This window comes from Gopherus flavomarginatus, chromosome 24 (assembly GCF_025201925.1).
Source record: "Gopherus flavomarginatus isolate rGopFla2 chromosome 24, rGopFla2.mat.asm, whole genome shotgun sequence".
Classification (NCBI taxonomy): domain Eukaryota; kingdom Metazoa; phylum Chordata; order Testudines; family Testudinidae; genus Gopherus; species Gopherus flavomarginatus.
The window spans coordinates 13565278-13591779 of NC_066640.1; the positions used below are offsets into that span (position 1 = coordinate 13565278).

The 26502-nt window shown below is 44.6% G+C and overlaps 2 protein-coding genes across 4 annotated transcripts in view; both read left to right on the forward strand.

Annotated features, from left to right (window-relative positions):
* The first annotated feature begins 3153 nt into the window (after positions 1-3153).
* Positions 3154-5287, forward strand: MRPL34 (mitochondrial ribosomal protein L34). Its single transcript, XM_050933689.1, has 2 exons — positions 3154-3241; positions 4645-5287. The coding sequence occupies exons 1-2, from the start codon at positions 3186-3188 to the stop codon at positions 4955-4957; spliced, it is 369 nt and encodes a 122-aa protein (XP_050789646.1). The 5' UTR covers positions 3154-3185; the 3' UTR covers positions 4958-5287.
* Positions 5288-9505: 4218 nt separating this feature from the next.
* Positions 9506-26502, forward strand: part of DDA1 (DET1 and DDB1 associated 1) — a 50044-nt gene continuing 33047 nt past the window's right edge. The window contains exons 1-6 of one of the 3 annotated variants that reach the window (XM_050934112.1): positions 9511-9689; positions 14732-14812; positions 15292-15343; positions 15698-15759; positions 17018-17060; positions 23780-24424. In XM_050934112.1, the coding sequence (XP_050790069.1) occupies positions 9687-9689; positions 14732-14812; positions 15292-15343; positions 15698-15759; positions 17018-17060; positions 23780-23790 (252 nt within the window). In that variant the 5' untranslated portion in view covers positions 9511-9686 and the 3' untranslated portion in view covers positions 23791-24424. Of the gene's footprint in view, positions 9690-14731; positions 14813-15291; positions 15344-15697; positions 15760-17017; positions 21046-23779; positions 24425-26502 lie in introns of those variants that run through there. The other 2 variants (XM_050934111.1, XM_050934110.1) reach the window with 2 other exon arrangements.

The window sequence follows — 26502 nt, forward strand, 5'->3', positions numbered from 1 at the left end:
GCAGATATGACTGTTACACACAGGAGATAGATTTGTGAAGCAAGTAGATGCAATTCTGAAATTGTCATTTTTCTGACCTCTCCATGTTATTATTAAATTACCCCCTTTCCTGGGCAGCCAGAGCTAAATTGGAACAGGGCCTGATCCTTTCCCCACTGACCTGAATAGTGCAGGATCAAGTCCAGCGAGAGAGAGAGCTCTAACAACTCTGCTGCTGGTTCCCATTAACTTGAAGGAAGAGCCATGAAAACGGGGAGTCTTTCAAATAATCCCTTTTTTGTTACTAAAAATTGCAGTTACTAAGTGAAAGTAAAAACCAGTGTATACAACATACTCCAAATCAGCATACAGTGTACCTACATTGGATAATCTGCTGTAGTTTTAATTCCTGCAATAATTCACCAAATAGTTTCATCTGGGGAAATCACAAGTCAGAAAACCTGTTGGCTAGAGTAACTGGCCCAAGAACAGCTGCTTTACAAACATCCAACCTCCTAACTCCCCTGGGGAAGTTGTGGTATCATTCCAGGCACAGAGCTGGGTTTTTTAAAGTGACTTAGCTAATATCATAGAGCAGCTCTGCAATGGAGGCAGGAATAGAATCCAAGAGTCCTGATTCCCATTCCCTCCTCTAAGTACAAGACAATATTCATCTCCAATTCTCTTTGTTCTTTGGACAGCTCCAGTTATTTCAATAACAGGATCAGGGAATGAAAGCACTATTCCAGGCATATATATAGTAAGTGCACAATTAAATGATAACTCTAAGAGGCCTAGCAATGAGGAAAAGGGCAAAGCATCTCCTGCAGCCATAACAAACACCAAGCCTGTGCACTTTTGTGTCACTTCCACTGCACAGCCCTGTGCCTCTCAAATTGGTTCTTCAATCCTAGAGCTAACAGAAGCAAAGAAACAGCCCAGAACTGTTGCCAGCAAAATAATTTTGACAGAAAATGTATTAAGAGTTTTTTAATAATCCATCATGGCAAAGAGCCCACAGCCCTGTGTGTTGTGGTGACGTTGGATACATTAGGGTGCCAGACAGCCAGGGAACTGCAGGACAGTTCCTTGTTTATGAACATCAGTTCTGTGCTTCTATCTCCATTTCTGAGGGATGAGGAACAGGGACAGAGAGAGATGTGATAAGAACAACGGAAGGGATCATATAAATGCAAATTATTATTTAAAGTCAGTTGTATCTAGTAGTTAGAACAGAGAAGGCTGGGAGTCAGGACTCTTAAGTTCTACTATTCCTTGCTGTAGGTGCATGTGTGGTCCAGGGGTTAAAGTAGGGGAACGGCATCTTTTCTCAGCTCTGCCATTGGCTCTGCACAGCCTTAGGTAAATCTCCTCTCTGTGCTTCAATCCCCCTGTCTGAAAAAGGGAGACACACCTACCTGACAGGAGGGAACGGGGATTGGAAAGCTCAATTCATTGTTTGCAACCTGCTTTGGGTAAGATGTGTAAGTGCATCAGGCACCCCACCACTATTGAAATTAAATGGGAGATGGGTGCCTAACTCCCATAGGCTTTTTAAAAAAATTTCACCCTTCAGTGCCACTGCATGAAGGCATCATACATGGATAAGGGATTCTATGAAATATTATTATTGCACAGTGCGTAATATGACAGATGAGGAGCTCCTTACCTTGTGGGGTAGAGGGGAACATCTCACGCTGTGGTTAAGGCATCACATACAGAAGCTTTGCTTAGCTGATGCTTAATTTAGATCCTTTCCAGGCACCAAATTCTTGTGTTATAAGACACAAAACATCAGCCACTTCGTTGTCACTCACTGCCTTCACCCTATGCAATAAACAACTTTGAATGAGATCTGGCTTTTCAAAGGTGACTTACTAACAATAACCTTCATCTTTGTTTATGTGAGACCATTGGCCTGATTTTTCAGAGATTCTGAGCATCCTCATATTGAGATCAATGAAGGCAGAAGGATCAGGCCCATTGATATCTCATGACTTAAACTTCTGGCAGGTCTAAACTCAGGGCTCCAGAGGTGAACAGCAAATTGCAGTAATTCACTTCACCACACAGGGCCAAATCCAGCACTTCTGTAAGCTGATCAACCTCACTGAACCCAATGAGAGTTGCACCAGGGTTAAATCTGGCCTTCAGTGCACCATTTAAAGGCCAGATTGGGATCTCTGTAGCTGCACCTTGCACCACTGGTTCATACTGGGCCTTTGGCTCCATAAAAGATTGTGCCCTCTCCTGTTGCCGTGTGCCCCAGGTGCAAATGAAATTTCACGCAGGATTCTTTGGCAGGAACGGAAGAGATGTTTTGAGGTGGTTGTCCCTGCCCTCTCCAGGAAACTCCCACTTTAACCAGACTAAGGCCACTGTGTTGCAAGTCATTCTATGCGGACAGCCTCTTGTACCTGCGCGGAGCTTGTGGCAATTCCTAGCCTCCCGCATCTCGAACTATTACGGGGAGAACCCAAGAGTACTGACTCCTCTGCTCTAACCCACTAGACCCCACAGCCAGGGGAAGAGCCCAGGAGTCCTGGCTCCCAGCCCTCCGCTCTAACCACTAAACCCCACTCCCTCCCCATAGGTGGGACAAAACCCAGGAGTCTGGGCTCCCAGTCCCTCCACTCTAACCACTAGACCCCACTCCCCCATAACTGGGACAGAACTCAGGAGTCCGGGTTCCCAGTCCCTCCACTCTAACCACTAGACCCCACTCCCGCATCGCTGGGATAGAACCCAGGAGTCCAGGCTCCCAGTCCCTCCACTCTAACCACTAGACCCCACCCCCCATAGCTGGGACAGAACCCAGGAGTCCAGGCTCCCAGTCCCTCCACTCTAACCACTAGACCCCACCCCCCATAGCTGGGATAGAACCCAGGAGTCCGGGCTCCTAGGCTTTAACCCACAGGCCACCCTCTTTCAGGGCAGGGGGCGGGGCCCGTTTCCATGGCGACCCCCGGCCCGTGTGGGGAGGGGCGGGAACACCGGGCCAGCCGGCCAGGGCCTGGGGCTCAGCGCACCCCACAGCGCCTCGGCTTGGCACGGAGAACTACAGACCCCACAAGCCCTTGCGGCCTTGGCGTCACCCCGAGAACTATAGGTCCCAGAGGCCCTTGCGGCGCCCCAGCCCCGCGTGGCGGCGGGTTGCGATAGGCCCGGCGCGGAGCCAATAGGCCCGGGCGTTGTTGGGGCTCAGGATGGCTTTGTGCACAGGCCGCCTGGGCCGCCTCTGGCCTCTGCCTCGCGGGGGCAGGTATCGCGCGGCTGCCGGAGACCCCCCCATTCCCCGGGGGGCAGCGAGACTGAGAAAGGGGGACTGGGAATGGGGCAGGACGGGGGGGGGCAGGAGAACAGGGACTGGGAATGGGGCAGGACAGGCGGGGGGGCAGGAGAACAGGGACTGGGAATGGGGCAGGACAGGCGGGGGGGCAGGAGAACAGGGACTGGGAATGGGGCAGGACAGGCGGGGGGGGCAGGAGAAAGGGACTGGAAATGGGGCAGGAGAAAGGGACTGGAAATGGGGCAGGACAGGCGGGGGGGCAGGAGAAAGGGACTGGAAATGGGGCAGGACAGGCGGGGGGGCAGGAGAACAGGGGCTGGAAATGGGGCAGGACAGGCGGGGGGGCAGGAGAACAGGGGCTGGAAATGGGGCAGGACAGGCGGGGGGGCAGGAGAACAGGGGCTGGAAATGGGGCAGGACAGGCGGGGGGGCAGGAGAACAGGGACTGGAAATGGGGCAGGACAGGCGGGGGGGGCAGGAGAACAGGGGCTGGAAATGGGGCAGGACAGGCGGGGGGGCAGGAGAACAGGGACTGGAAATGGGGCAGGACAGGCGGGGGGGCAGGAGAACAGGGACTGGGAATGGGGCAGGACAGGCGGGGGGGCAGGAGAACTGGGACTGGGAATGGGGCAGGACAGGCGGGGGGGCAGGAGAACTGGGACTGGGAATGGGGCAGGACAGGCGGGGGGGCAGGAGAACTGGGACTGGGAATGGGGCAGGACAGGCGGGGGGGCAGGAGAACTGGGACTGGGAATGGGGCAGGACAGGCGGGGGGGCAGGAGAACAGGGACTGGAAATGGAGCAGGACAGGCGGGGGGGCAGGAGAAAGGGACTGGAAATAGGGTGAGGGACAGGAGGTGAGGGAGGCAGGCCAGAAAAAAGGGGACTCAGGAGAGGGGACAGGAGGTGAGGGGGAGGTCAGAGTGGAAGAAGGGGGACTGGAAATGGGGCGAGTGGAAGCTGAGGGCAGGAGAGAGGGGGTAAGCGTGGCTGGGAGGAAGCGGGGGCTGGCTGCAGATGGGGAGGATGGGAGGTCAGAAGCAGTGATGACTATCTGATCAGAGGGGTGCTGTTTGTCACTGCATTGGCAGAGCCAAGAGAGAGATGGATGGCCGCAGTGGGGGGCAGGAGAGTGTGGTACCCTTGGCAAAACTGTTGCCGAAGCAGGGCCAGCATCTCTCTTCACTATGTTTGGCTCGAATGAATTATCAGAGGCCCTTATTTAACCCGTTATACCTCCAAAATTGCATTTTTAGAATGAAGTTCCAAACAGCCCACCATACTGTGTTTTACACATGGTGCTTAGATTCCAAACTCTGTAGGTCATTGTCTTACTTCCTGTTAACCTCTTTCTGTTGTTTTTTCACTCTACCAAGATTCTTCCTGCTGCAGCACGTTCCAGCCTCTCCCTCGCAGCCCAGGGCAATTTCCATCCTCTCGGATGCTTTGGGGCAGCCTCCAAGCACCAGCCTGTCCTTCAGATCTACAGGCATCTTCCAAAGCATCCCTAGACACCTGTCGCCATGGAGCCTTCAACAAATACGCACCAAGGCACGCGGGAATGAATATCAGCCAAAGAACCTCAAGCGCAAGCGGACCCATGGCTGGATCAAGCGTATTAGAACTCCCAGTGGGATCGAGGTGATCCTCCGACGCATGCTGAAAGGCAGGAAATCGCTGAGCCACTGAGTGTTGTAGCTGCAGGATCTGTTGAGCATGAAATGTTTCAGTCAAGCCTGAATAATCATCCACAGCTTAGACCTTTAGAGTGAACCAGCCTTCTTCTCTGTGTAACACGCATGGGCGACTGCTATTCTCATCATGTTATAACGTATGGTGAAGAATTATTGAGTGCTACTTTGACAGATGTAGGATGCTGCTTTTCTTTTCCACTGGCTTCACTTGATGGCTAATTATTTCTAATGGCAAAATTATTACAACTGGTGGGAGTAGTTCTAAGGTAAAAACTGTGCATCCATGAGGCGTAATTACAAAATAATAAAAAAAAAACATATCAAGCGTCCTGCATTAAGTTTGTTAATGCAAAGCTATGGGGGGGAAAAATCTTTTTTCTCTTTTTTTTCTTGTGGGAGTAGCAGGCATGATTTCTTCTTGCTCTAGAAGCCTTAAGGGATGAGTTTTCAATCTGTGGATGTGCAATTAGCATTAACCACAAGACAAGGTCTGTGACTACTCCCCAGTGTACCCAGCGAATGGTATGCTGTTGACTCCACTCCACCCTGCCTGTGTTACTCACTAAGGACCCTATCATGCAATGTGCTGAGTGCCCTCAGAGCCGTTTGAAGAAAATGAGCACCTTGCATGACTGGAGCCTAAAGCAAGCATGGGGTAGGGTTCTTTTTTCTGTCAGTTTCGGGCCAAATCTTGCAAAGGAATATGTGCCCACGAAGAGTTCCGTTGTAGAAAGTCCAGGAGGCCACAGAATCTACTTGCGTAGGCTTAATTGCAGGATCTGAACCTAGTGGTGAAGCTGCAGTCCTGTTATAAACTACAGCAGCAGTACATGTTGGTTTTGTTTTCCTATTGCTCTGTTAGCAAGAATTCCTTTTGTCATTGGGTAAAGATTCCAATGCTCAGCTTCTTAATGGCACCTGAAAAGCGCCCCAACACCTCACTTAGCACACTTTGGCTTAGTCTGCTGCTGTGTGGGGGTGAAATTCACATCTGTGCCCCAGAGTCCATGCAAGGCCCCTCTGCATTGCCTAAGTTTTCCACTTAGTCCCTCAGTTTAACACTCCTTGGAGAATAGGCTTTGCAAAGACCTTCTGTACTGGGGTAAATTTCACACTGAGTGTGAGGCTGTGAAAGCTTTTAAGAACAGAATCTACAGTCTATTTTCAGGATTCTCTAAGTACGTGGATCAAAATGCAGGTTTTGTTCAATTTAAAAAAAATTGACATTGAATAGAAATGTCCCCATGGTATCTTAATTAAAACAATTTTTGATTTTTAAAAAGCTATGTAAACATTCCTCTAAGCTGTTGCAGATGCAAGCATAAGACAGACTGTAAAGCTGACAAGTTTTAATTTCCCTCTCCAAGTTTAATGCAGTGTGACAAGTATGCATGGCTTACTTGAGGGGAAATTAGATGCAAAAACTACCACTAATGCAGCAGTAAAGGTGAGATTCATGTTCATGATATTCAGGAAATTCCAGAGATTTGAGATTTTGTACCACAAAGTGAATTTAGCCAGATTAACAATCAATACAGGAAGGCCTGGAGCCACGAAGTGCCCATTATAGGTTCCTTACTCATCAGGGACTGAGCATGAGACCTCTTGAGCTGATTTTATAAACCTTTCAAGATGACCGTTAAAAATGTTGGCCTTGATACTTGAAAGTGGAGAGGAGCCTGAACCTCTTTGGGACAGCATGTGGGGCAAGGAGTTGGGGCCTGTCTGACACAGCTCTCACGCATGTCATCTTCCAGAAGAAGTTCAACAACATAACTTCCTTACCGAGACTCCCTAGTAGCTGGAGGAATCATATGTAGAAGTCTCCAGGAGCACTAGTCATGGTCATTTCCAGAGCCCTCAATTTGAAAAATGGGATCCAATAGGAGGAAGGTGGTCAGTTGTGCTTGGGAATCAGCTGTAGGGGAACCTAAGAACAGAACTAATAATTCAACACCCCAAACATCTGACAGCTCCTCTGCCTATGATAAACAATCAGTTTGGCATGATCCCTGAGAGGATTACTAGCTAGTACAATGGTTGGTACCATATCAATTGTGTAACTACTGAGATGGCTGGCTGGAGCGAGTGAGTTTTTTGTGGGGAGGGACCTTGTTCATTTGGTACTTGTTCAAGGAGCACAACATACCATTTTGTTAAAGGTTGTGCTCCAGAGGCATGTAGGCAGAGTACAACTTATAAATAGAAGGATTATGTTGCTTTCCCTTTCCCCTGATAGCACAGCCTCTGTTTATTGCATTTCAAGCATACTTTAATAATGAAAGAGAAACAGGATGAAGGAAGCTGGATGATTGAGAATGACTTGGGACTCTTAAGCAAAGACTGCCAACTGTACATGATTTTTTGGAGTCTTGTGATGTGCAAAAATGCCTGCTAGGGCCCAATACTAATATTTTTATGCAAGGATCTCAAAGTAGTGTGCTAATTATTTAAGCCTCACAACCCCTAGTGGCAGAGAGAGATCATTCTCCCTATTTGTCAGAAGAGGAAACTAAGGCACAGGCTGAATTTAAGAAAGGGCTGAGCAACCACAGCTTCCATTTAATGGGAGATTCAGGTCTGCAGCACTGCTGAAAAGTCACTTACCTAAGACCACAGCTGGAATCAGAACTCAGCAGCTCCTTGATCTCAGGACAGTGTGCAAACACCACAGTGCCTATCTTAAAAGGCCCTGGTGCGCTTCCTTGAAATGAAGGGACTCCTACAGAGCGTAATTCCAGCTGTGTTTATAACCCATGTAATATTGACCTGAGGTCCCTTCCAACCCTGGTATTCTATGATTCTATATGCAGAAAGCAAAGTCCAATTGAAAGAAGTCGAGCAAAACGCCTGCCAACTCAGCCAGAGAAAGGATGGAAAAAGGCATTAGTAAGAGACAACAATGTTTTTATAACATATCTTCAGTCTCTTTTTTTTAATGGATCTTTTGCATGGAATATGGAGAAATTAGAGGTGGAAGATACTAACACTATCAGATCAGTGGCCAATGCAGGATTGTTTCCCACAGTTTATTTGCCTGGGATTTGGCAAGTCCTAGTTTTAAATGCCTCTGTTTAGGAAGCTTGCACTCTTTCAGGAGTAATTTCTCACAGCCTAATCGAATACTCATCCTTAGGAACTTTCCCCAGTGTTCAGTCTAATGTCCCAGTTAGCCTAAGCCAAAGTTTTATATGAGTGGGGTAGCAGCATCTGTTTTTCATATTCTGTTTTTCATCTGATGTCGAGCTGCTTTTTAGGAGTTTAGCTATCGTATCTTAAATTGACCTTTGCTGTGGCAACTCCTAGGATATGGGACAGGTTCTCAGGAGGTCTTTGTCTCAGTTCATTGCTTCTTATTTTCAAAATTAACCTGAAAATGCTGTTTGCGTTGGTGTTTTTCATGTTAGCCCCTTTGCAGGATGCTTCCTCATTTGTCAAATGTGGGTTCCCCCAGGTAATGGCACCAGTTCCTGTGGAATGGTATGAAGATGTCCCCTTGGCCCACATGGAAGGTAGTGATGGTGAATCACTTCCCTCAATGGCATTGTTAGTGGCAACATATGTACACCAGGCCACCAGGAATTTAGCACTGGAGATTGACCAGATGATCCTGTCATCTGTAATTGCTACAGGGAGTGGAGAACACCTATGAAATAGCTTATTTTTGATTACTGATTTAATACTGATTATTGACCTTAACAGTCTTGACTTAGAGTCAGATCTGACAATCGGATCAAGCAGCACTGAACTGTTGTATATCCCTCCCTCTGATGTACCTTGTGTCTTTTGTTAATCCTTTCTCTGTTCAGACTGCAAGGTCGTTGGTGCAGGGACCTGTCTTATTACATGTCTGTATTGCAATGTGCCCAACACATTTTGGGTGTTATCCGAATAACTCAGATTATTCAGAGATAATTAATTTCTGACTCATTATAAAAGATTAAATATTCTAGACTTTTGCCCCAATGTTGCAAGCTGCTTCACCCAGGCAGACCTTTGCACCCCTTAATCGGACACTTTGTGGATACAGGGGTTTGCCCAGGCACAGCAGCTTGCAAGATCAGAGCTTTATTAATTAATTGAGTTCTTAATTATGAGTGCTTGATAATCAGTGACTTAATTTTAGTGATTTTGATTATGAAGTATCGGTTATTAATGTTTACTATTTGGAATCTATGGCTGTTTGATCAAATGGTGGTGGTTATAAGCCATTACTGATAGGTTAATTCATTATAATTAGTAACATATAATTGACTAATTATGACTTGAATATTGATACTTATTAATAATTGATTAACATGTATTGCATATATATTATTCATTATTATTAAATACTTGTTTATTAAGAACGAACCATAAATTATTACTGTATTGATCCTGGCAGCAGCCAATGGCCTCCTTCGTGGGAAGTGGGAAGCCAAGTGTTCGTTACTGGGACTACAGCTCCCATGAAGTAGCGCGGCCGGCCCCACATCCGGGTCCTTTCCTCTTCCTCCCGCGAGTCTTAGGGGCCAGGGCGGGTATTTCCTGCCTCAACCTAAATGGCTATTTTCTTGGCTGCTTTGAGGGACAGGTCCGGTGGCCAATAGGCCTGCAGCCTTGGCCAGAACCACCCAATGGGAGCGTGCGGATCCGGGCTGAGGGGCGGTCCTGGCAAGGAGGCAAGTTAGGCTGAGGAGTGGGCTGTTAGAAGTCGCCGTGCGGCTGAGGCAGCGGCGGGGAAGATGGTAGGTGGCTTGTGCCCTCCCCGCCCCCGATACAAAATGGCGGGTGGGGGAGGCGGGGTGCTGGGGCTGCAGCCTCAGTAGCCATGGGGACCCCCGGGGAGAGGGCCCCGCCCTCGGCCTGAGTGGGGCGAGGCTCCCCTGGGGTGGGACCGCCACGGGCACCCCCCCCCCGCCCGCCGGCTGGGCTGTGGGGCAGGCGCCCTGAGGGGAGGGGGTGTGAGGGGAGCCCCCCAGCAGCCACGGGCCTCGCCTCTCAGGGCAGAGCCAACGCCCCCCAGGGCCAGCACCTTGGGGGGGGGCAGCCACGGCACCCAGGGGCCCCCGTCCATGGGATTTCCCTAGGGAGCAGTTTCTGGGCCTGCGTATTCAGGGGAGGGGGTGACTGGGGGAGGGGCTGCAGTAGCCGTAGGCTTCCCCTGCTCGCCCTCCCTTGCAGCCATATGACCCTTCCTAGGGAAAGGGCTTCGGTGTTTCCTTCCTGGGCCTGGTTAGCGGGGGGGGGCCCTTCAGGCGCTGGGCTCGGGGGTGGGGCTCCTGCGTCTGCGGTTCTCTCCGCCCCCCACCCCCGGCTTCATCTTCAGCATCTCCACCCGCCAGGGGCCTGATGTGTCTGAGCGGGATTGCTGCGTTCCCTCCTTAGGATGGGGACAGGGGCAGAAATGGCCTCTCCATCTCTCTGCTTAGAGCGGTGGGCTCCAGCCCTAATGGGATTTTTGGTCACATTCTCAGGAAACTGCTTGGAGGTGGGGTCTTGCTGACATGGGAGAGGCAGATACAGCCTTGTCTCTGCCTCCCTCCTCAAAGCAATAGCAGTGGGAAACTCGAAAGAGAATCTCTAGGCAGCAGCATAGTCATAGTTCCATCTGCGGTTGCTGCTGTGGCACCTTCCCCTAAAATAAATGGGGAAATGCCTCAAATTTGAGGATCTGCTTCATTTCTTGACTCCTCAGGAGATTCCTTAGCTCTTTTGGTTTGACCAGGGCATTTTCCCTCTTTGCCCTAAGGAGAAGAAAAAAGCAGAAAGCTGAAGTAGAGAAGTGCCCCTTTGAATGTGTCTGTGGTTTTTTTAGAATCACTTTTGTTTCCTGCTAATATCTCAGTTATGGTGGTTGCCCAGTAAACATTTCCAGTGGTGTTGGGATTGAATCATTCAAATAACTTCTGCCCTGGGAAAAAATAGAGTGGTGGCTAGTAACCAGGGAAACTCCAGCTCTCACTTATTCCCATTAGGCTGGAGCTAAGGTATCTTGGTGCTGCATGTAGTGTTAAATGACTAGCTAGGTTCTTGTTTGCAGGTGTGTAATTCTTTGGCCTGCACAAGTCTGGTGTCTGTCTTGCATTTGTCATTTTTAATTGGAGAAGCTGAACAATGAAACAAAATCTGCAGAAATTATTCCTTTAAAAAAGATCCTGCATGATTTTCATACCATTAATTTAATGGCTGTCATTTTGAGGCTTCATCCTATATTTGGACTCTCATAAGCCGAGATGCTTAAATGTGGGACAGCTGTACGTAATCTAGTAGGCAACTAGAAACACATTACCATGGAAGTAATTAACTAGGGTGCTTGCTACTCCCTCTTATTCTGAGGGTAAGGGGAGGGAAGAACTGCTGCTTTTGGATGTTTGATCAGTTTTTATTGCCCTCTGTCAAAATGGATTCCAACTGTGTTCTTTACAATAATTGATTCACTGTTTAAATGGCATTTGTACATTAGTAGGTCAAAACGTATAATGCGTGAATGGGGGCATGGCAGAATGATTGAAAACTAATGTTGCTTTAAGCTGTCTTGCAACCTGTCCAAAGCAATGCCAAGGAGTTTATTTCGCATCTTGGAGAAATATTTAGCTCTCATCTTTAAGTACTTATAATGGTTCTCAGTGAGGAAGCAACATTGCTTTTTAGTGGATGATACAATCCAATTTCAGGCCCAGTAGTCTCACTCTTTATGTAGATAGTCTTACTTTAGGATTCATCAGGAGCCAAGACCAGCTTTTCAGTTTTCTGCCACCATTTCCTGAATAAAATTACTAGTTCTAGTTCTGTTCTGTATATTTTGTGTAAAGTCAAGGAGTGCTACAGAAACGTGATGATGTCTTGGGGTCCTCCTAACAGTTGGCGTGCACAGCAGAATCTGAAAACAAGTTTAGGCTCTACTGGAATAGAAATAAAGACCAATTTAGATCATGCTTTCATTGTGCTAGTCATTGTACAGAGAAACAAGAGCCTGCCCTGAAGAGCTGGCAAGCGCTAGTTAGACAAGACAGATAAACAGTGGGAGAAAGGAAGTAGTATTGTCCCCATTTTACAGATGGGCAAAAGAGGTTCGTTATTTGCTCATGGTTGCGCAAAAAGTCTGTGGCAGAACTGGAAACTGAGACTCAACTGGTTGAGTCTAAGTCCAGTGCTGTAATCATAGGACTGTTTTTCTCCTAAAATCAAGCTTGGGAGGGAATAAATTTGGAAACCTTAGTGTAATTAACTTTTCTTAAAACAAGATCAAAGTATAAATAGTGCTTTGGAGGCGTCTTGACTAGAGCCTATTGCTTTGAGTAAGCTGTAACAGTTACAAACAGAAAAGTAATTGTTCCCATTTAAAAGAGATTTTTAACTCCTTCCACAACAGCAGCATTACCGGAGGACTCTGTCTTCTCCTTGTTGCATGTGACATGGGTTGAATAATTCTGCTCATTAGAATTATCTGCTTCTTTTCTAATCTTTAGAGTTGCTTCTAAAAAAGATAATATATTAAGCTTATATTGAAAGTTCTGGAGCAGGGTCTGTCTCTTTGTTACATGCATGTGTTGTGCCTAGCGTAATGGGGCCATAATCCTTGACTGGGGCCTCTAGGCTTGACTCCAGTGCAGATATTAAATCTGCTTTTAGAGATAGGGATTTAGGCTAGTTATTTTCCTTCGTGGCCTTTCATACACTCATCTTCCTTAGTTATTTTAAGGACCCACAATTCATGGATCAGGACCCCATGTTAATAAGCACTATACAAACACACAAAAAAAGACAATTCCTTCCCAAGAGAGTGTACTTAATGGCTTCTTGTGATATCTGTCCCCTTGCTTCCCGCTACTTAAAAGATGCAGCTGTTGTCAGGAGTCTTTGTTTTGTGACTGAAGAGGCTTTAGAGTGGTTCTGGATCTGGTATACTGCTGAGTTGATTACCATAATGCCCCCTTTATTGCTTTTAAGACAAACACCCCTCCATCCATATTGGTTTAGCTTGGTTAACTGGGGCCTGGTCTACACTGGGGGGGGAGTGTCGGTGTAAGATACGTCGACTTCAGCTACGGTATTCCAGTAGCTGAAGTTGCGTATCTTATTCCAACTTACCTCCCGTCCTCACGGCGTTGGATCGATGGCTGCGGCTCCCCCATTGACTCCGCTACCGCGCTTGTGCTGGTGGAGTTTCGGAGTCGACAGGGAGTGCGTTGGGGGATCAATATACCATGTCTCGTCTAGACACGATATATCGATCCCCGATAAATTGATTGCTGCTCCCCAATACGGCAGGTAGTCTGGACGTACCCTGGGGGTAAAGGGCCTCTTCAGGGCCACTGCTGCTGTTATGCTGGAATGCTTCCCATGAGGCAATGCTGCTGTTGGTCAAGTGTGTTACTCTGCTATGAAGACTGAACCAGACCTCCTCAAGAACTTGAGATTCTTTGCATGGAAGTCACCACAGATTGTGGGCTGGATCCTGCACGCAATTATCATTGACGCCACCAGGAGTTACCTCTGTGCAGGAGCTGCAGGATTAGGCCATTGAGGCTGTATAGTTCTTTTGCCTTCCTGAGACTGGCTCCTTTGTGTTTATGCAGCTCTAGTAACAGCTTTGGTTTGACTGTGCATCCTAGGCCTCTGTGCTGAGGATTTTATCTGCTGGTGTAGCTATACTGGAGTAGGCCCGTAGTGTGCAGATTGTGTCATGAGTTGCACTGGTAAGTTTCATCAGACAGGTTTACGTATATACATATATTCTAGAGGGTTGCCTCAGTGTAGCTACCTCATTTGAGAACTCAGCTCATTTTAATGAGTAAACATCTTTTGTAGAATAATTATGATGTATTAGGTGGAAGGTTATTAGTTCGGCTGTCAGGTTCCCTCACTTTTCAGGCCATAACAAATCCAGAGTGTTGGCATTAAGGATGTGTTTTGGCTGTTGAGATCTTTTAGATAGATGGCTGCTTGCTACAGGTTGGGCAAATTAATTCTTTCCTACTTATTCTCTTTGCTTTACTGAGTACACAGTGATTCAGTATTTCATTGCGCAGTTACAGATCTCTCTCTAAGTAAAACTCAAAGACACGGTCAAGTCAAAATTGGCCCAGAACGTTAGCAAAGTGAAACCAAAATAAATGCTGCTGTGATTTTTTTTTAATTTAATAAAACATTGCAACTCAAATGTAACAGCATTGTACTAGTGCATATGAGCCAAGAAATCAAAGCTGCTTGTATTTAAAAGTAAAAATATCGATCTATTTTCATTGTTCAAGCTGAGGTACAAAAGAGTGTGCAACATAAATAGCTCAAGTTTTGTTTTAATCTAACCTATTTAAGAGCACTAATTTTCTTTAAATGATTAACTTGAGAGTTGCCCCCTTTTAAATCAGTCATTATGCCTCTTAAAAAGTGATTTCCCCAGTTTACCATCCTGGTCTTAAAATGAGACCTTACTGCACATCTACATTTAACTAGTTTTTGTTGTTGGTTTTAAAAAAAAAAAAGCCCTCCCCATCAAAATGGATGTAGCTACAACAGAGCCTTTCACTGGAGAGTCATACATCACTTAGGTTGGGGAAATAGAGATGAGATGTACACATAGGACTGCCGGTTGTTTTAAGAAAACCAGTGTTTGTTCTGAATATTTGGTATTTGACCTCATAGCTGTCAACATACTTCCAAATGGTTTTTTTTAAAAAAAGGAAGCATTATTGACATGTGCAACTCCCTTGAACTTTTTGCTCATCCACTAATTTTTTCTTTACTTGCTTCACTGTTTAACCAAAGCCGTCTTCTGTCATTTTAGGCAGATTTTTTGAAAGGATTACCAGTCTACAACAAAAGCAACTTCAGTAGATTTCATGCAGACTCTGTATGTAAAGCATCGGTGAGTATTATATCTAAATTCAAACTGTCAGAGGACACTGGTGCTTCGTATGGCCTCTAACTGGGGCTTGGGTCTCTTAAAATTTATTACTGGTATCATCCTGAGCTACAAAACTGCTCATCTGAGATTGGAATCCTAGGAGGGGAGATTTCCCAGACATGAAGTTAATGTACTTCAGAAAAATGCAATATCAGCAGAGCCAAAGCTATGTGGCATTCCCTCCCCACGTTTTTACATTCTTAGTTTAACATTGGGACTGGGGCACATATATGATAAAAGGACCTCTTTTTACATGTGAGAGAATTTGCAGCTGCATGGTTCAGAGAGACTGTGGTATACTGCATTGCCACAATTTTATAGCATTGCAGTTGAGATGAACTTGCTGTCAGGACTGAGATCGTTCAGCAGCCTCAGTTGTATGTGGAAATTTTGTGTGTGTTTTTTTCCTCTGCACTGTAACGATTCTAATACTTCTACAGAACAGAAGACCGTCAGTATATCTTCCCACAAGGGAATATCCATCTGAACAAAGTAAGTATGCTCCTTCTGTGCTTGAAGCTTCAGGTGAACTAGAACTTTTATTTTGTGTTTAATGTTAAAAATCTGGCATGTGCTCAATCTCATTTGATAGCACAAAACAGAATTGTTTTTTAAATCTGTGTCAGATTTATGTGGCTCAGAAGAGTACGGATGCTTAACTTTTGTGTCCGCTTGTGCACATCTTTTTCTCTATGCTTGTTGAATGATTGTAAGGACAATTAAAATGACGATGCTGTCACTCCTTCTTAAAAGGTTCAGTACCCCTATGAAGTCTTGGTCACTGTAGTTTGTTTTAAATGTTATCTCTTAGAAATGCCTTCAGAGTGTGTTTTCTTTCTTCAACAGTCATAGTAACAGAAAAGACAAACATACTTTTGCGTTATCTACATCAGCAATGGGACAAAAAGGTATGACTATTTTTAAATTTAAAACTTCATATCTGGTTTTAAAGTGCAATTTGTTTCGGTTGCTTCTACTGTGTGACCACCAATGCCTGTAATTAGTCATGGAAAATACATAGATACTAAATTAAGTGGAAGACTGAGCCAACCCTGAATTTCTCAATTCTACCAGAAAGTGCTTGTGATAAATTTTCTATCCATGGTAGACTATGTTCTCACTCTTCATATTCTAGAAAGAGAAAAGATGGTCCAATGACTAAGGCGGTAGCTTAGAATTGGGAGGTCTCGGTTTGATTTTTGCCACAGACTTTCTGCATGACCTTGGGCAAGTCACTTAGCCTCTTTGTGCCTCAGTTCCCCTTGAGACCATAGTCTTTTATTAGACTGATAGGACAGGAGAGTGGAAGCCACAACTCCTGGGTTCTTTTTCTGGCTGCTGTTGGCACATTCAAAGGCACGCAGTGAATCATTTCCACGTACTGACCTGTAAAATCATATATCTTGCTTACGTCACAGGGTCACAGTAATAGTACATGCCAGGTGCACATGTGTTATAAAAAAATTCCTAGCACACACTCTGCCTCCGAGTTTGTGCTCTACAGACACACATACCGTGAGGAATGGTCATAGCCACAAAGCTTCCAAGAGCAGATGTAACTTCAGAATGTGTGTGTTTGGGAGGAGTACATGAAGGCTGTTTCAGAGGTACAGAGCAGCAAGAAAGCAGGTCGGAGACGGGGTGGGTGAAGGAGAGACAAGGAGCAACTGAGAGAAGTTTGGGCAAAGCATAGAGATGGAGGAGGAGTTGAAAGGGGAAACAGAGATGGGAGCAGAGTTGTTAGGAGTCTGAAGCTGATAATGAGGTGCTTCAGAGTGATGATGGAAGCCAGTTGGGAGGTTTGAGAAGTTCGGAGACTGGATCAGAGCAATAGGAGAAAAAGAGGGTCTTATTAAAGTTTATAAAGCACTTGAGCTCCTTGGAATAAAAAGAAGCTAAGAACAAAGGATTGTCCTTTAGCAGCTCTGCTGGGGCAGGAGAGCATTTTACAAGGACAATTCAGTACATAATATAGTCCAGCTTTGGACAGAACTCTGTTCACAAGAAGATGCCTCTGCTAGTTCATCTACATCAGCATCTTCCCTCCCAAAGACCTTTACCAACTACTTATGCAAGATGTATCATTCAGTACGGAAATGTAGCCGTCTCTGGAGTGGAATGTTGTGGAGGACTTCATTGACGTACCTTTCTCTTTGCTTCAATCAGAATGCAGCAAAGAAGAGGGATCAAGAGCAAGTGGAAATAGAAGGTGAGAATTCGGCACCACCACGGAAAATTGCTCGGACAGACAGCCAGGACATGAATGAGGACACTTAAACTCTTGCTCTCTCCTACACTATTTTGCAGGCGCTTCCTGTTTTGTCTCAAAATGTGTAAATTTCCGCGCCCCTTCCCCTCCTCCACTATGCAGCCCAAACCACTTCTGACTTCATAGGAGCCAATGTATTTATTTTTTCTTCAGTTTTTATTTATGCTGTAAAACTTATGGAGCAATCAATGGTGGAACAAGTCAGCAAATGATGTATTGTAACTTTAATCCTTTTTTAAAAAACATACATTGTCACTTTTCCAGATTTTGTTAAACCTGTTGCTTAATTAACCCAGTTTGCCGTGGAAGCCTGGAGAGGAGACATGATTTTACAGCATGCAAATTCCAGTGGTATAGGCTTTCTGGTTCATATACCCACTGGTATATTACAGTAGTCAACTCTGTATTGGCTGTAACCAGTCTAGCAGTAATTTTTTTATTTTGGGGGGGGAGGGCGGGGGATGAAAGGGCTCATCCGCTCTGAAATGTTGATCCTAAAATCAGCACTGTACTAGGAAATCCTGGGGGGTCATTAGGGTTATGCTGATCTTATCAAATGTGGTCAGCTTGATAGAACAGTTGTGGGTTTTTTTGTTCAGCAGCATGTGTTATCACACGCATCAATGGTCATGGAGAATTCAAGTGACAGGTGTGTTGCTTTGGTTGCTCTTACATTTTAACAGCCTTTTGGTCTTGAATGGACTGGTATGTGCAACTTCTCCACTGGAATAAAAAGGATACTTTTATCCTACTGAGTATTTGATCAACAGTGTCTTTAAAATGGCAGCAGGTGGAATGGAATTGGTAGGTCTACCTTATAATCTTGTTTGTTAAATTTGAGAATCAAAATGGGTACAGCTGGGCATCTAGATTGTGAGAGAGGAAGTAGCCAACCAGTGATTCTGAAAAATCGTATATTGCATGATTGGAGCTGAGTCCAGGACTTCTGGATGCAAAGTAGCTGAACAAGATGAGCTTCTACAGTCTATATTAAAGACAGACCCTCTTTCATTTGGACAATGACAGTTCAGTTACCGTCACCTGTAACCCTTTGCTGGCTATCTTCAGTAGGCACCAAATACAAAACCCTCAAGATGTCTAAGCGGCGTCAAAGGAAACCAGCATAGTTGGTTGAAGGTCTCTCTCTCTCTCACTATTGACTGTCCATTCTGCTTTTAATGTGAAAAGCTGAGTCTGTTTTTAGGTTGATATCCAGATTGTTGCTTTCCATTACTCTTTTCCCAGCATCTCTGCTCATCCGCAAATTCTAAACAAACTGAGTCCAGAAGCCATGTGAGCCTCTTTCTAGAAAACCATGGGTAAGCCTAGTTCTGCAGGGAGTTTGACCGTGGTGGTTAAACTCAGATGAAAGACTTGTGAAGACAGGGCTCATGCCGCCTCCTTCACTACTGTGTCCGAATCAGGCCAGTGGACAGAACTTGTTCGGAATAAAAGCATGATGGGAGTGAAAGCCATCAGCAGCACAGTTTATCTTATAAGCAGGACATAGTCTCACTTATTGCTGCATTTTTTTCAAGTATGTACAAGGCGCTAAGCTCTTATTCTACTATTCTTCATCTCACTTTTTCAGTAAAGATCATTGTTATTTAAACCTAAAATTGTACCTGCCCTTAAAATAGCTACGTTTTGCTGCAGCAGTTCCCCTCCAGATTATCGGGTTCAAACACCAGCTGTGTTGGTGAGGACGAAAATATGGTTTTACAATTTTGTTCTACTGGCAATTGCAACTTAACAGAACTTCTTTACCCAGAGCTGTGCTGCCAAAAAAGATGGTGTCATGTGAAATACAAAAAGTAAACGGAAAATGCTATGTTAGCTTCAAGGACATGTTGAAAGGTTTGTAAGATACCAAAGGAGGAAATGGGCGTAGTGCTGATGACAGAAGTTTAACGAATGCTGTGTTTTTTAGCTACATCTGAGAGTTCCAGTCTCGTTTGTCAAGTGCTGTTTAATTCCTTGCTAATAGAGAATTTGGAGCTTTGCTGACCTCTCTGGTACAGCAAGTGAAGTACCATTAAAGAGTTGGCAGTACCGTCCTGTTCTATACCCCCATCTTTGTTCCTTTTACAGTAAATGGGACCTTGTTGGTAGTGGAGCCTTTGAAATCTTACAAATAAAATTTTGTTTAATTTACTAAAAATCTCTGCAATTCACACTCTTAGGGGAAAAAAATAGTTGCTTTTAGTTTCCTGAGAGCAAGTCTGAAGCAATGGGGGGAAAAAAACTTTAGTTAAACAAAAATTCTTGTCCTTTCAGTCAAACTATTGCATTTTGCTTTTGATGTTAGCTGTACACAAGCAGCATGGATTTCTGATGCTCTCAAACAGGTATCATTGCATTTTACTGAAAGTTTTGGTGTCTTGCTCAGCTGGTCAGAGTTCTCTAATCTGAACTGAAAGCCTCCTCCCTCAGCATCCAGTTTCCATGCTGGTAATGGCTTGAAAATGCCACCTTCAAGCTGCCACACATTCAAAATGTTTCCACTGCTGTTTAATACATGTATATTAGGTTTGTGTTGCATGTGAAAACCCTCTCACCCAATTGATTGTCTGGTGTCTTAGGCAAATCGTACATTAAACAGAGATCCAGAACTTCTCCAACAGTGTTCAGTTTGTATAATATGTAGCTCCTCTAATACTTTCTGATTATCTTGTTACAAAGTGACTGGGATTTAGTTACCCTAAACGGGTATTTTGTGTATGTCCACATAGTGGTATTTTTATTGTTTCTGATATTGAGGTATATTGTACAAAATTTTTATAAAACTTTAGAAGCTTGTCAAAAAGATCAGAAGAGAATTTTGGAGTGAATAGTGCGACTTTTAGCAGAAATTGGAGCTGCAGGAACATATTTCCCTCTTTATTTCAATGAGAAATATAGAGGACGCTGAATCCTAGGAATAGCCTAGCAAGCATCTGCTCTCCCCTGCAAGGCAGATAGCTCCTGTACTGGATAGCATTGAAGTTTGTGCTGTCTCTATTTAGTAATCCCTCAGAGCAATTGGATGTGATGGGTAAATCTCAGTTATTTCAATAGCAACCATCGCCTTTTTTTTAAACAAAGACTGGATGTAGTTAGTGGGTGTTATCACAGGATTAGTGACTGACAAGGCAAAACCAAAGATGTCTTAAACTAACTCCAGATATCAAATGTTGACTTCAGAGGAGTGTTCGAAGGGATTTTATTCTCTTCCCCTCCCCTGGCTCCTAATCAACTATTGAAATTCGAAAGGGAAGTTTTGGGATTTTTTTTGTTTTTTTGTTTTTTAAATAAACTTTGGCACATGTTCCATTCCAGTGGTCATAAGTGGTCCCATTTGCTCTGCAAAGGCCCTATTTATTTATATCAGTGGTTGGTTCTTCAGACTTGCCAGTTGCTTTATTATCTGGGTACATTGTTCAGTGTTCAAGACGTTTCCTTGAGCAAACACAGGGACATACAAAGGAATATTGCAAATACTGCTGAGGGAGGATGATCTGTTTTGAGTAAAACTGGCAGGCTGGTAAGTGCCACTGTTGGCGCTTAGAGTCTGAGAATGTTTTCGAATGCCGTTAGCCATAAGAGCACTGGATCTGTACTCAGTTACAAACCAAGCTACAATGGTGATCAGAAACATTGTGAAAACCCTGCTGGACAGGGTGTGTTTGTGAGGAAGAATCGACCAACTCCCCTATCTGTTTAAAACTTTGGCTAGACTCTGACCTATTTTCCCAGCCTAGACAGGGCGTGAGGCTTTAGCATAGGTAGGGGATGTCTACGCTGCAATGAAAAACTCACAGCTGGCTTAGCCGAAGAGGCTGTTTTGTTGTGCTGGAGCCCAGGCTGTAGGACCCTGTGAGGTAGGAGGTTCTTAGAGCTCAGGCTGTAGCCCAAACATCTACATCACAATTAAACAGCCCCTTAGCCTGAGCCCCACAAGCCCGATTAGCTGGCATGGGCCAGCCTTGGGTGTCTAATTGCAGGGTAAATGTACTCTGAGAGGGCAGGGTGAAGATTCACCAGTACTACTAAAATGGAACTGTGTTGTAACCAGGTTCACTGACAACCGCTGGTCCCCTAACACTTGTAGCTGTAGTGTAGATTGGGCCTTAAGTACCAAACCATACAAGCTGAAAGCATGTTCAGAACCAGGTGCTGAGCGTGGTTCTGGTTGACCCTGCAGAGTGGCGTGTAATTCTTTGAACACTGTTTATTATGGTCTGGAGCTCCAGAGAGGATGAGGGCCTACGTACCAAGCTGTATGCTATTTGCATTGTTCAAAGAAATCTCTTGTGTACAGTTTGTCACTTGGGGGGTGGTTTAAACCTACTAAATCGAAGTGCTGCTTTTTGTTCGCTTTTCTTGGGGGCTACAGGGTTCAGAAGCTCCTGGATTCTTGTTGGATGGTGTCTCTTTCTCCAGGCATCGTGACTCTTGTGCCTTATACAGTAATTCAGTTGTTAACACTTGGACTGTTTCCTGTGTTGAGGCAGAACTTTGGGAGCTTGCTGGAAAAATCCTAAATCTGCTGCTGCAGTAGCTAGGATTACTTTGGAGGAGCTCATTTCAGAATATACCTTTTGAAAATAGATCTGACTATACATCGTCAACTTCTGCTTATCGTGGACAGGTCATACAAATGGGCCTCGGTCATAAGCAAAGCTGCCAGTTACCATCTAGCATTAGTATGTTTATACCACTAATGTGACTTTATTTTTCTGTTCAAAAGTTTTTTTCTTTTTAGTTTTGCAACTATACTTATATAATGGCCTTTTCTTTCCCTGATTTATTGACTGGCATCTGGCAGCAGGGAAGTTATGCTACACTATGGCTTTGACTGGAAGGATTCTTGGTGATTGTCCTCTGTAACTTTTGTGTGTTATAACTTCCGATGTATAAAAAGTGTGTGATATTTTTGTTTAGGGGGCCAGGTGTATTTGGTTTGGGGTGTGTGTGAGAGAGGATTAGGTTGATAAACATGCCCAATAAAGGATACTGCATCATTTGTTTACTCAAGCAGACTATCCTTCATACCATATTGAATGCACAGTCAGCGATCTCCACTCAGCTGGTTCACAGATGAATGCTTGTCCTCCTTGTAGTGGAGAATTTAGTCATGGAATCTCCTCTAAAGATTGATCTGGTTTGGAGCATTGTTTAGTACCACTAACCTGCTGAGAAATGTGGGACCAAAGCCACATTTGCAGGTAGGCTACTTGACTTCCTTACTGCCAATTGCAAGCTTATATAGGTGGATGTGCTCATTAGAACAGTACTACTGGCTCCCTGGAGTACTCACGTTTTATATCCACCAGCAGCATTGTAGCTCTCTCCTGCATTGCTGCTGAGCTGTGTGTTCATGGATGTATGTGGATTCTTCAGTGGAGTTCAACATCACACTAGCAACATTAGAGTTGAACTTGCACTTCTCTGTTAATTCTAGTTTTCTTGTTACAAGTTTGGGATGAATATTTCCTTCGGGTGTAAAGAGGACTGAACTTGGTCTGTACAGGAGAGCAACTTTGTAATTGTGACTATAAAAGTGGGAATGGACAAATGCCAACCTTCCCATTTGTTCTGCACTAAGATTTTTTTTTTTTTTTTTTTTTTTTTAAAGCAAAGCTTCTCTGCCCCGTCTGTGCCTGGATGTGGTGAGTGAAAAGATTAATCATATGTACGGATTGGCCTTTTCATTCAAACTGGTGCAATTCTAGTGATGACTCTTAGGTTCTGTAGAAGGGCAAACTACTACTGAAGGTCTCAATGTTTTTTGGAGAAGCCCTGGTGGACTTATCCTTTTATGACTGAGTTCAGCTTTTATCATTGTTAACCTGGGAGTCGTTAATCAGCTGGTGGGATAAAAGGGCCATGTTGTCACAACTTTTTTGCTTTTTTTCATCTAAAAATTAATTGATAGCAGAGGTGGGGTGGTTGAGTAAATAAAATGGCATGAGTCAACCCCCACCTGTGGTCCTGGGTTCTAATGCTGTTCAGGCCACCTGTGTACAAATGAAGTTTTGTGTGTCACTATCTTTTTGTCTCCTCTGCCAAACAAGCACACACTTTAACTCAATTGGCATTCTGTGGTGAGAGATGAACATCCAGACTAGAATAGCCATCATGTTGGAAGGATGAATCTGCCTTAACAATGAGCTGCGCATGGTGGGGAGGTTAACCTGCACCATATCTGGCTGGAGTTACTGCTTTGGCACTCTTACGTGCGTGGAAAAGTTTTCTGTTTTGAGCGTGAACCGAAATCCTCTTGCTGGGTATATAGTGATGACTTTTCACTGGCCAGCTTGTTGTTTCCCATATTATGAATACTACATTGATAACTGGTCCCTGTAGCTGTCCAGTGCACCCCAGTGCTGTAATCTTGTGGTTGGTTGTGTATAACACAAATCTAAATGTGCTTTGCTTTTCTTCCTTTGGGAAGTGGAAGGAGCTCTAACAGTGTAATTAGTCAAATACTTTTCCTTGCTTTGCTGAGTAACCTGTGATTAAAGATCGATATCTTCATCCCTGAGATACTAGCAATGATTGGCCATTTAGTTATTTAAATACACACGCATACTTGTTGGAGGAGGGCAGAGTAAACTACTTCACTTGCTAGCCACCTGCTTTGTTCTGTGACGATGGCTGTCTGGCTTGGATTGCAGAAGAGTCCTGACAAAAATGGATGTTGATTCTTCACGTAGAAGAAGTGACAGAAAATACTGCCATGCAATCTGAAAGGAATGATCCGTGGTGCTTGTCGGCACTGCATCACCCTGCACAATACGGCTGGGCTGGACTTCCAAATACATGTTTCTTATGACTTAGTGCAATGTGTATAGTTAAAAAGGCTTTACTGGGTTTTTTATTAAGACTAATCTATGTAGTCTCCTTGGTCAGTTGCATGTAACAGCTGAATGTATGGGATTGGGCCTTATCTTTCTAGCCATCCCAAATTGCTTTTACGTCCGTTACAGTCTGGAATACAAAATCCCAGGATGATTTTATTGGCAATACACAGTGTATCCCTTGGAGCCTGTATCACTTACAACCCGTCTTTCTGCTTGTGGACAAGAAATACCTGCTGCGTTCCAACTCAGCCTCTTCCCCCTTACTCTTTTTGCAAACACTGTGTCTGTGGGGCAGGGGGCAATGTGTTCTCCTGAGGAGTTGCGTGGCGATAGAGGGGCTGCTGTACTGGAGCGACTGTAAATATTCTGTTCTAGTTGAATGTCACAGCTGTTGGATTTTGCATTTATTTTTAAACTATTTCATGTTTGATACTGTGTATAATAAATTTGCAGAAAGTAGAGGATTACAATGTGTTTCTTTCCCATTCCTCCTCTACCGTTTTTACTTCAGTAGGGTGAGACAACTGCTGCCTGACTGCAGAAACTGGTACATGAGTGACTGGTGGACTCCCAAATCAAGCTGTCACTACAGGCTTGGTTGTTTGTTTTTTTTTGTTTGTTTGTTTTAAATGCTATATTCCTGTCCCATAACTTTATCTTGTGTGAGTGCACGGAATAATAGGTACACAAGGAAAACAGAACTGTTACTGATAGAGCTGCTTGGAAAAACTGAGTGAAGATTTTCCATGGGAAAACCCAGTTCAATCAAAATCAGTTGCCAGTTTTGCAGGAAATTTTGTTTTGGAGGAAAAAGGCAGAAAGAATTCAACAACAGTGAAACATTCCATTTTGATATTTTCTAAATGAAACATTTCTTATAGCAACAGCTGCTCATTTTGAATTTGTTGTATTACAGATTATAAAACAGTCAAAGGGAAAGTTTTTGTTTTTTGCCTAAACAAAACATTTAGGTTGATACACAACAATCAAAAGCTACCACTGTTAGGAATCATTAGTAAAGGGATAGATAAGACAGAAAATATCATCATGCCACTGTATAAAATCCATGTTATGCTAACACTTTGAATCCTGCATGCAGTTCTGGTTGCCTCATCTCAAAAAGGATATATTCAAATTTGGAAAAAGTACGGAGAAGGGAAACAAATGATTAAAGGTATGACCAGCTTCCATGTGAGATTTAAAAGACTGGATCTCTTCAATTTGGAAAAGAGATAACTACGGAGGGGTTTCACAGAGGTCTATAAAATCATGACTCGGGTGTAGAAAGTGAAGGAGTAAATGAACACTTCCTACTCACCTAACACAGGGGTTCCCAACGCGGTGCCCAGGGGCACCATGGCACCCACCGGGGCGTCTTAAGTGTGCCTGTGGACTGGCCGGCAGACAAGCATCTACCGAAATGTTGCCAACAAACAGCGTCCTCCAGAGGCGTTGCTGCCAAGATGCTGCCAAAAATCAGTGGCGATGCCTCTGGAGGACATTGCTTTTCAGTCGTATTTTGGCAGCAACGTCTATTGACGTTGCCACTTGGTGGCATTTCGGCGGATGCTCGTCCACCACCATGGTCTTCCGTGGCTCGTCATCTGGCACCCGCCAGATAAAAAAGGTTGGGGAACCACTGACCTAACACAGGAACCATAGCTTGCCCGCTGAAACTAATAGGTAGCAAGTTTAAAACAAAAAAAAAAGGAAGTAGTACTTCACACAACACACAGTCAACTGGTGGAGCTCGTTGCCAGGGGATGTTGTGAAGGCCAAAACTATAAGAGTTCAAAAAAGAATTGGATAAGTTCATGGCGGATCAGTCCATCAACAGCTACTAACCTAGATGGTCAGGGATGCAAGGCCAGGCTCTGGGTGTCTTTGCCTCTGTTTGCCAGAAGCTGGGAGTGGATGATGGGATGGGTCACTTCGTTACCTGTTCCAATCACTCCCTCTGAAGCACCTGGCATTGGCCACTGTTGGAAGACAGGCTATTGGACCATTGATCTGACCTGCTATGGCCGTTCTTATGTTAAAACAAAATTCTGTGAACATTTCTTGCTGAGGACTTTGAAACTTGTTTCAATTTTCAGTCAAAATGAGAACAAATTACAAATCCTACAGAAAGAGCATTCTGTTCTCCGCCCAGCTTTAATTATTATTTTTCTTCGTGGGTGGGTGAAGGCCCTTAGAAATGCCATGCTGTAGCTTCTCTAGTCTGCCCTGCTCCAAGTGCCCTGCTTCAGAGTTGGAAATGGCACTTGGAGCAGGGCAGAAACTACCCTTCATCCCAGATACGTTTTTCCTTGTTAGCTGTAGGTGACCGCTCGTACTTTATTTTTCATTAGTGACAATCCAGGAATTGAAGCTCCATCAGCAGTGTGCTAACCCCTTTATCTCTCAGGTACAAGTCATGGAGTGTGAGTCTATCTTGTGACTTCCTCCTACCCCTTTTTATTTGTTGAGTAAACAGGGTCTTGCATTCCCTTTCTGCTCCAAGCATATTCATAGCAGTTTTATAACCTGCTTCACAG

Excerpts from the sequence above, each read along its gene's own strand:
- MRPL34 (XM_050933689.1), top strand. The coding sequence starts at position 3,186 with ATGGCTTTGTGCACAGGCCGCCTGGGCCGCCTCTGGCCTCTGCCTCGC. Across the intron at positions 3,242-4,644 it reads CCTCTGCCTCGCGGGGGCAG|ATTCTTCCTGCTGCAGCACG; the intron begins GTATCGCGCGGC and ends CACTCTACCAAG.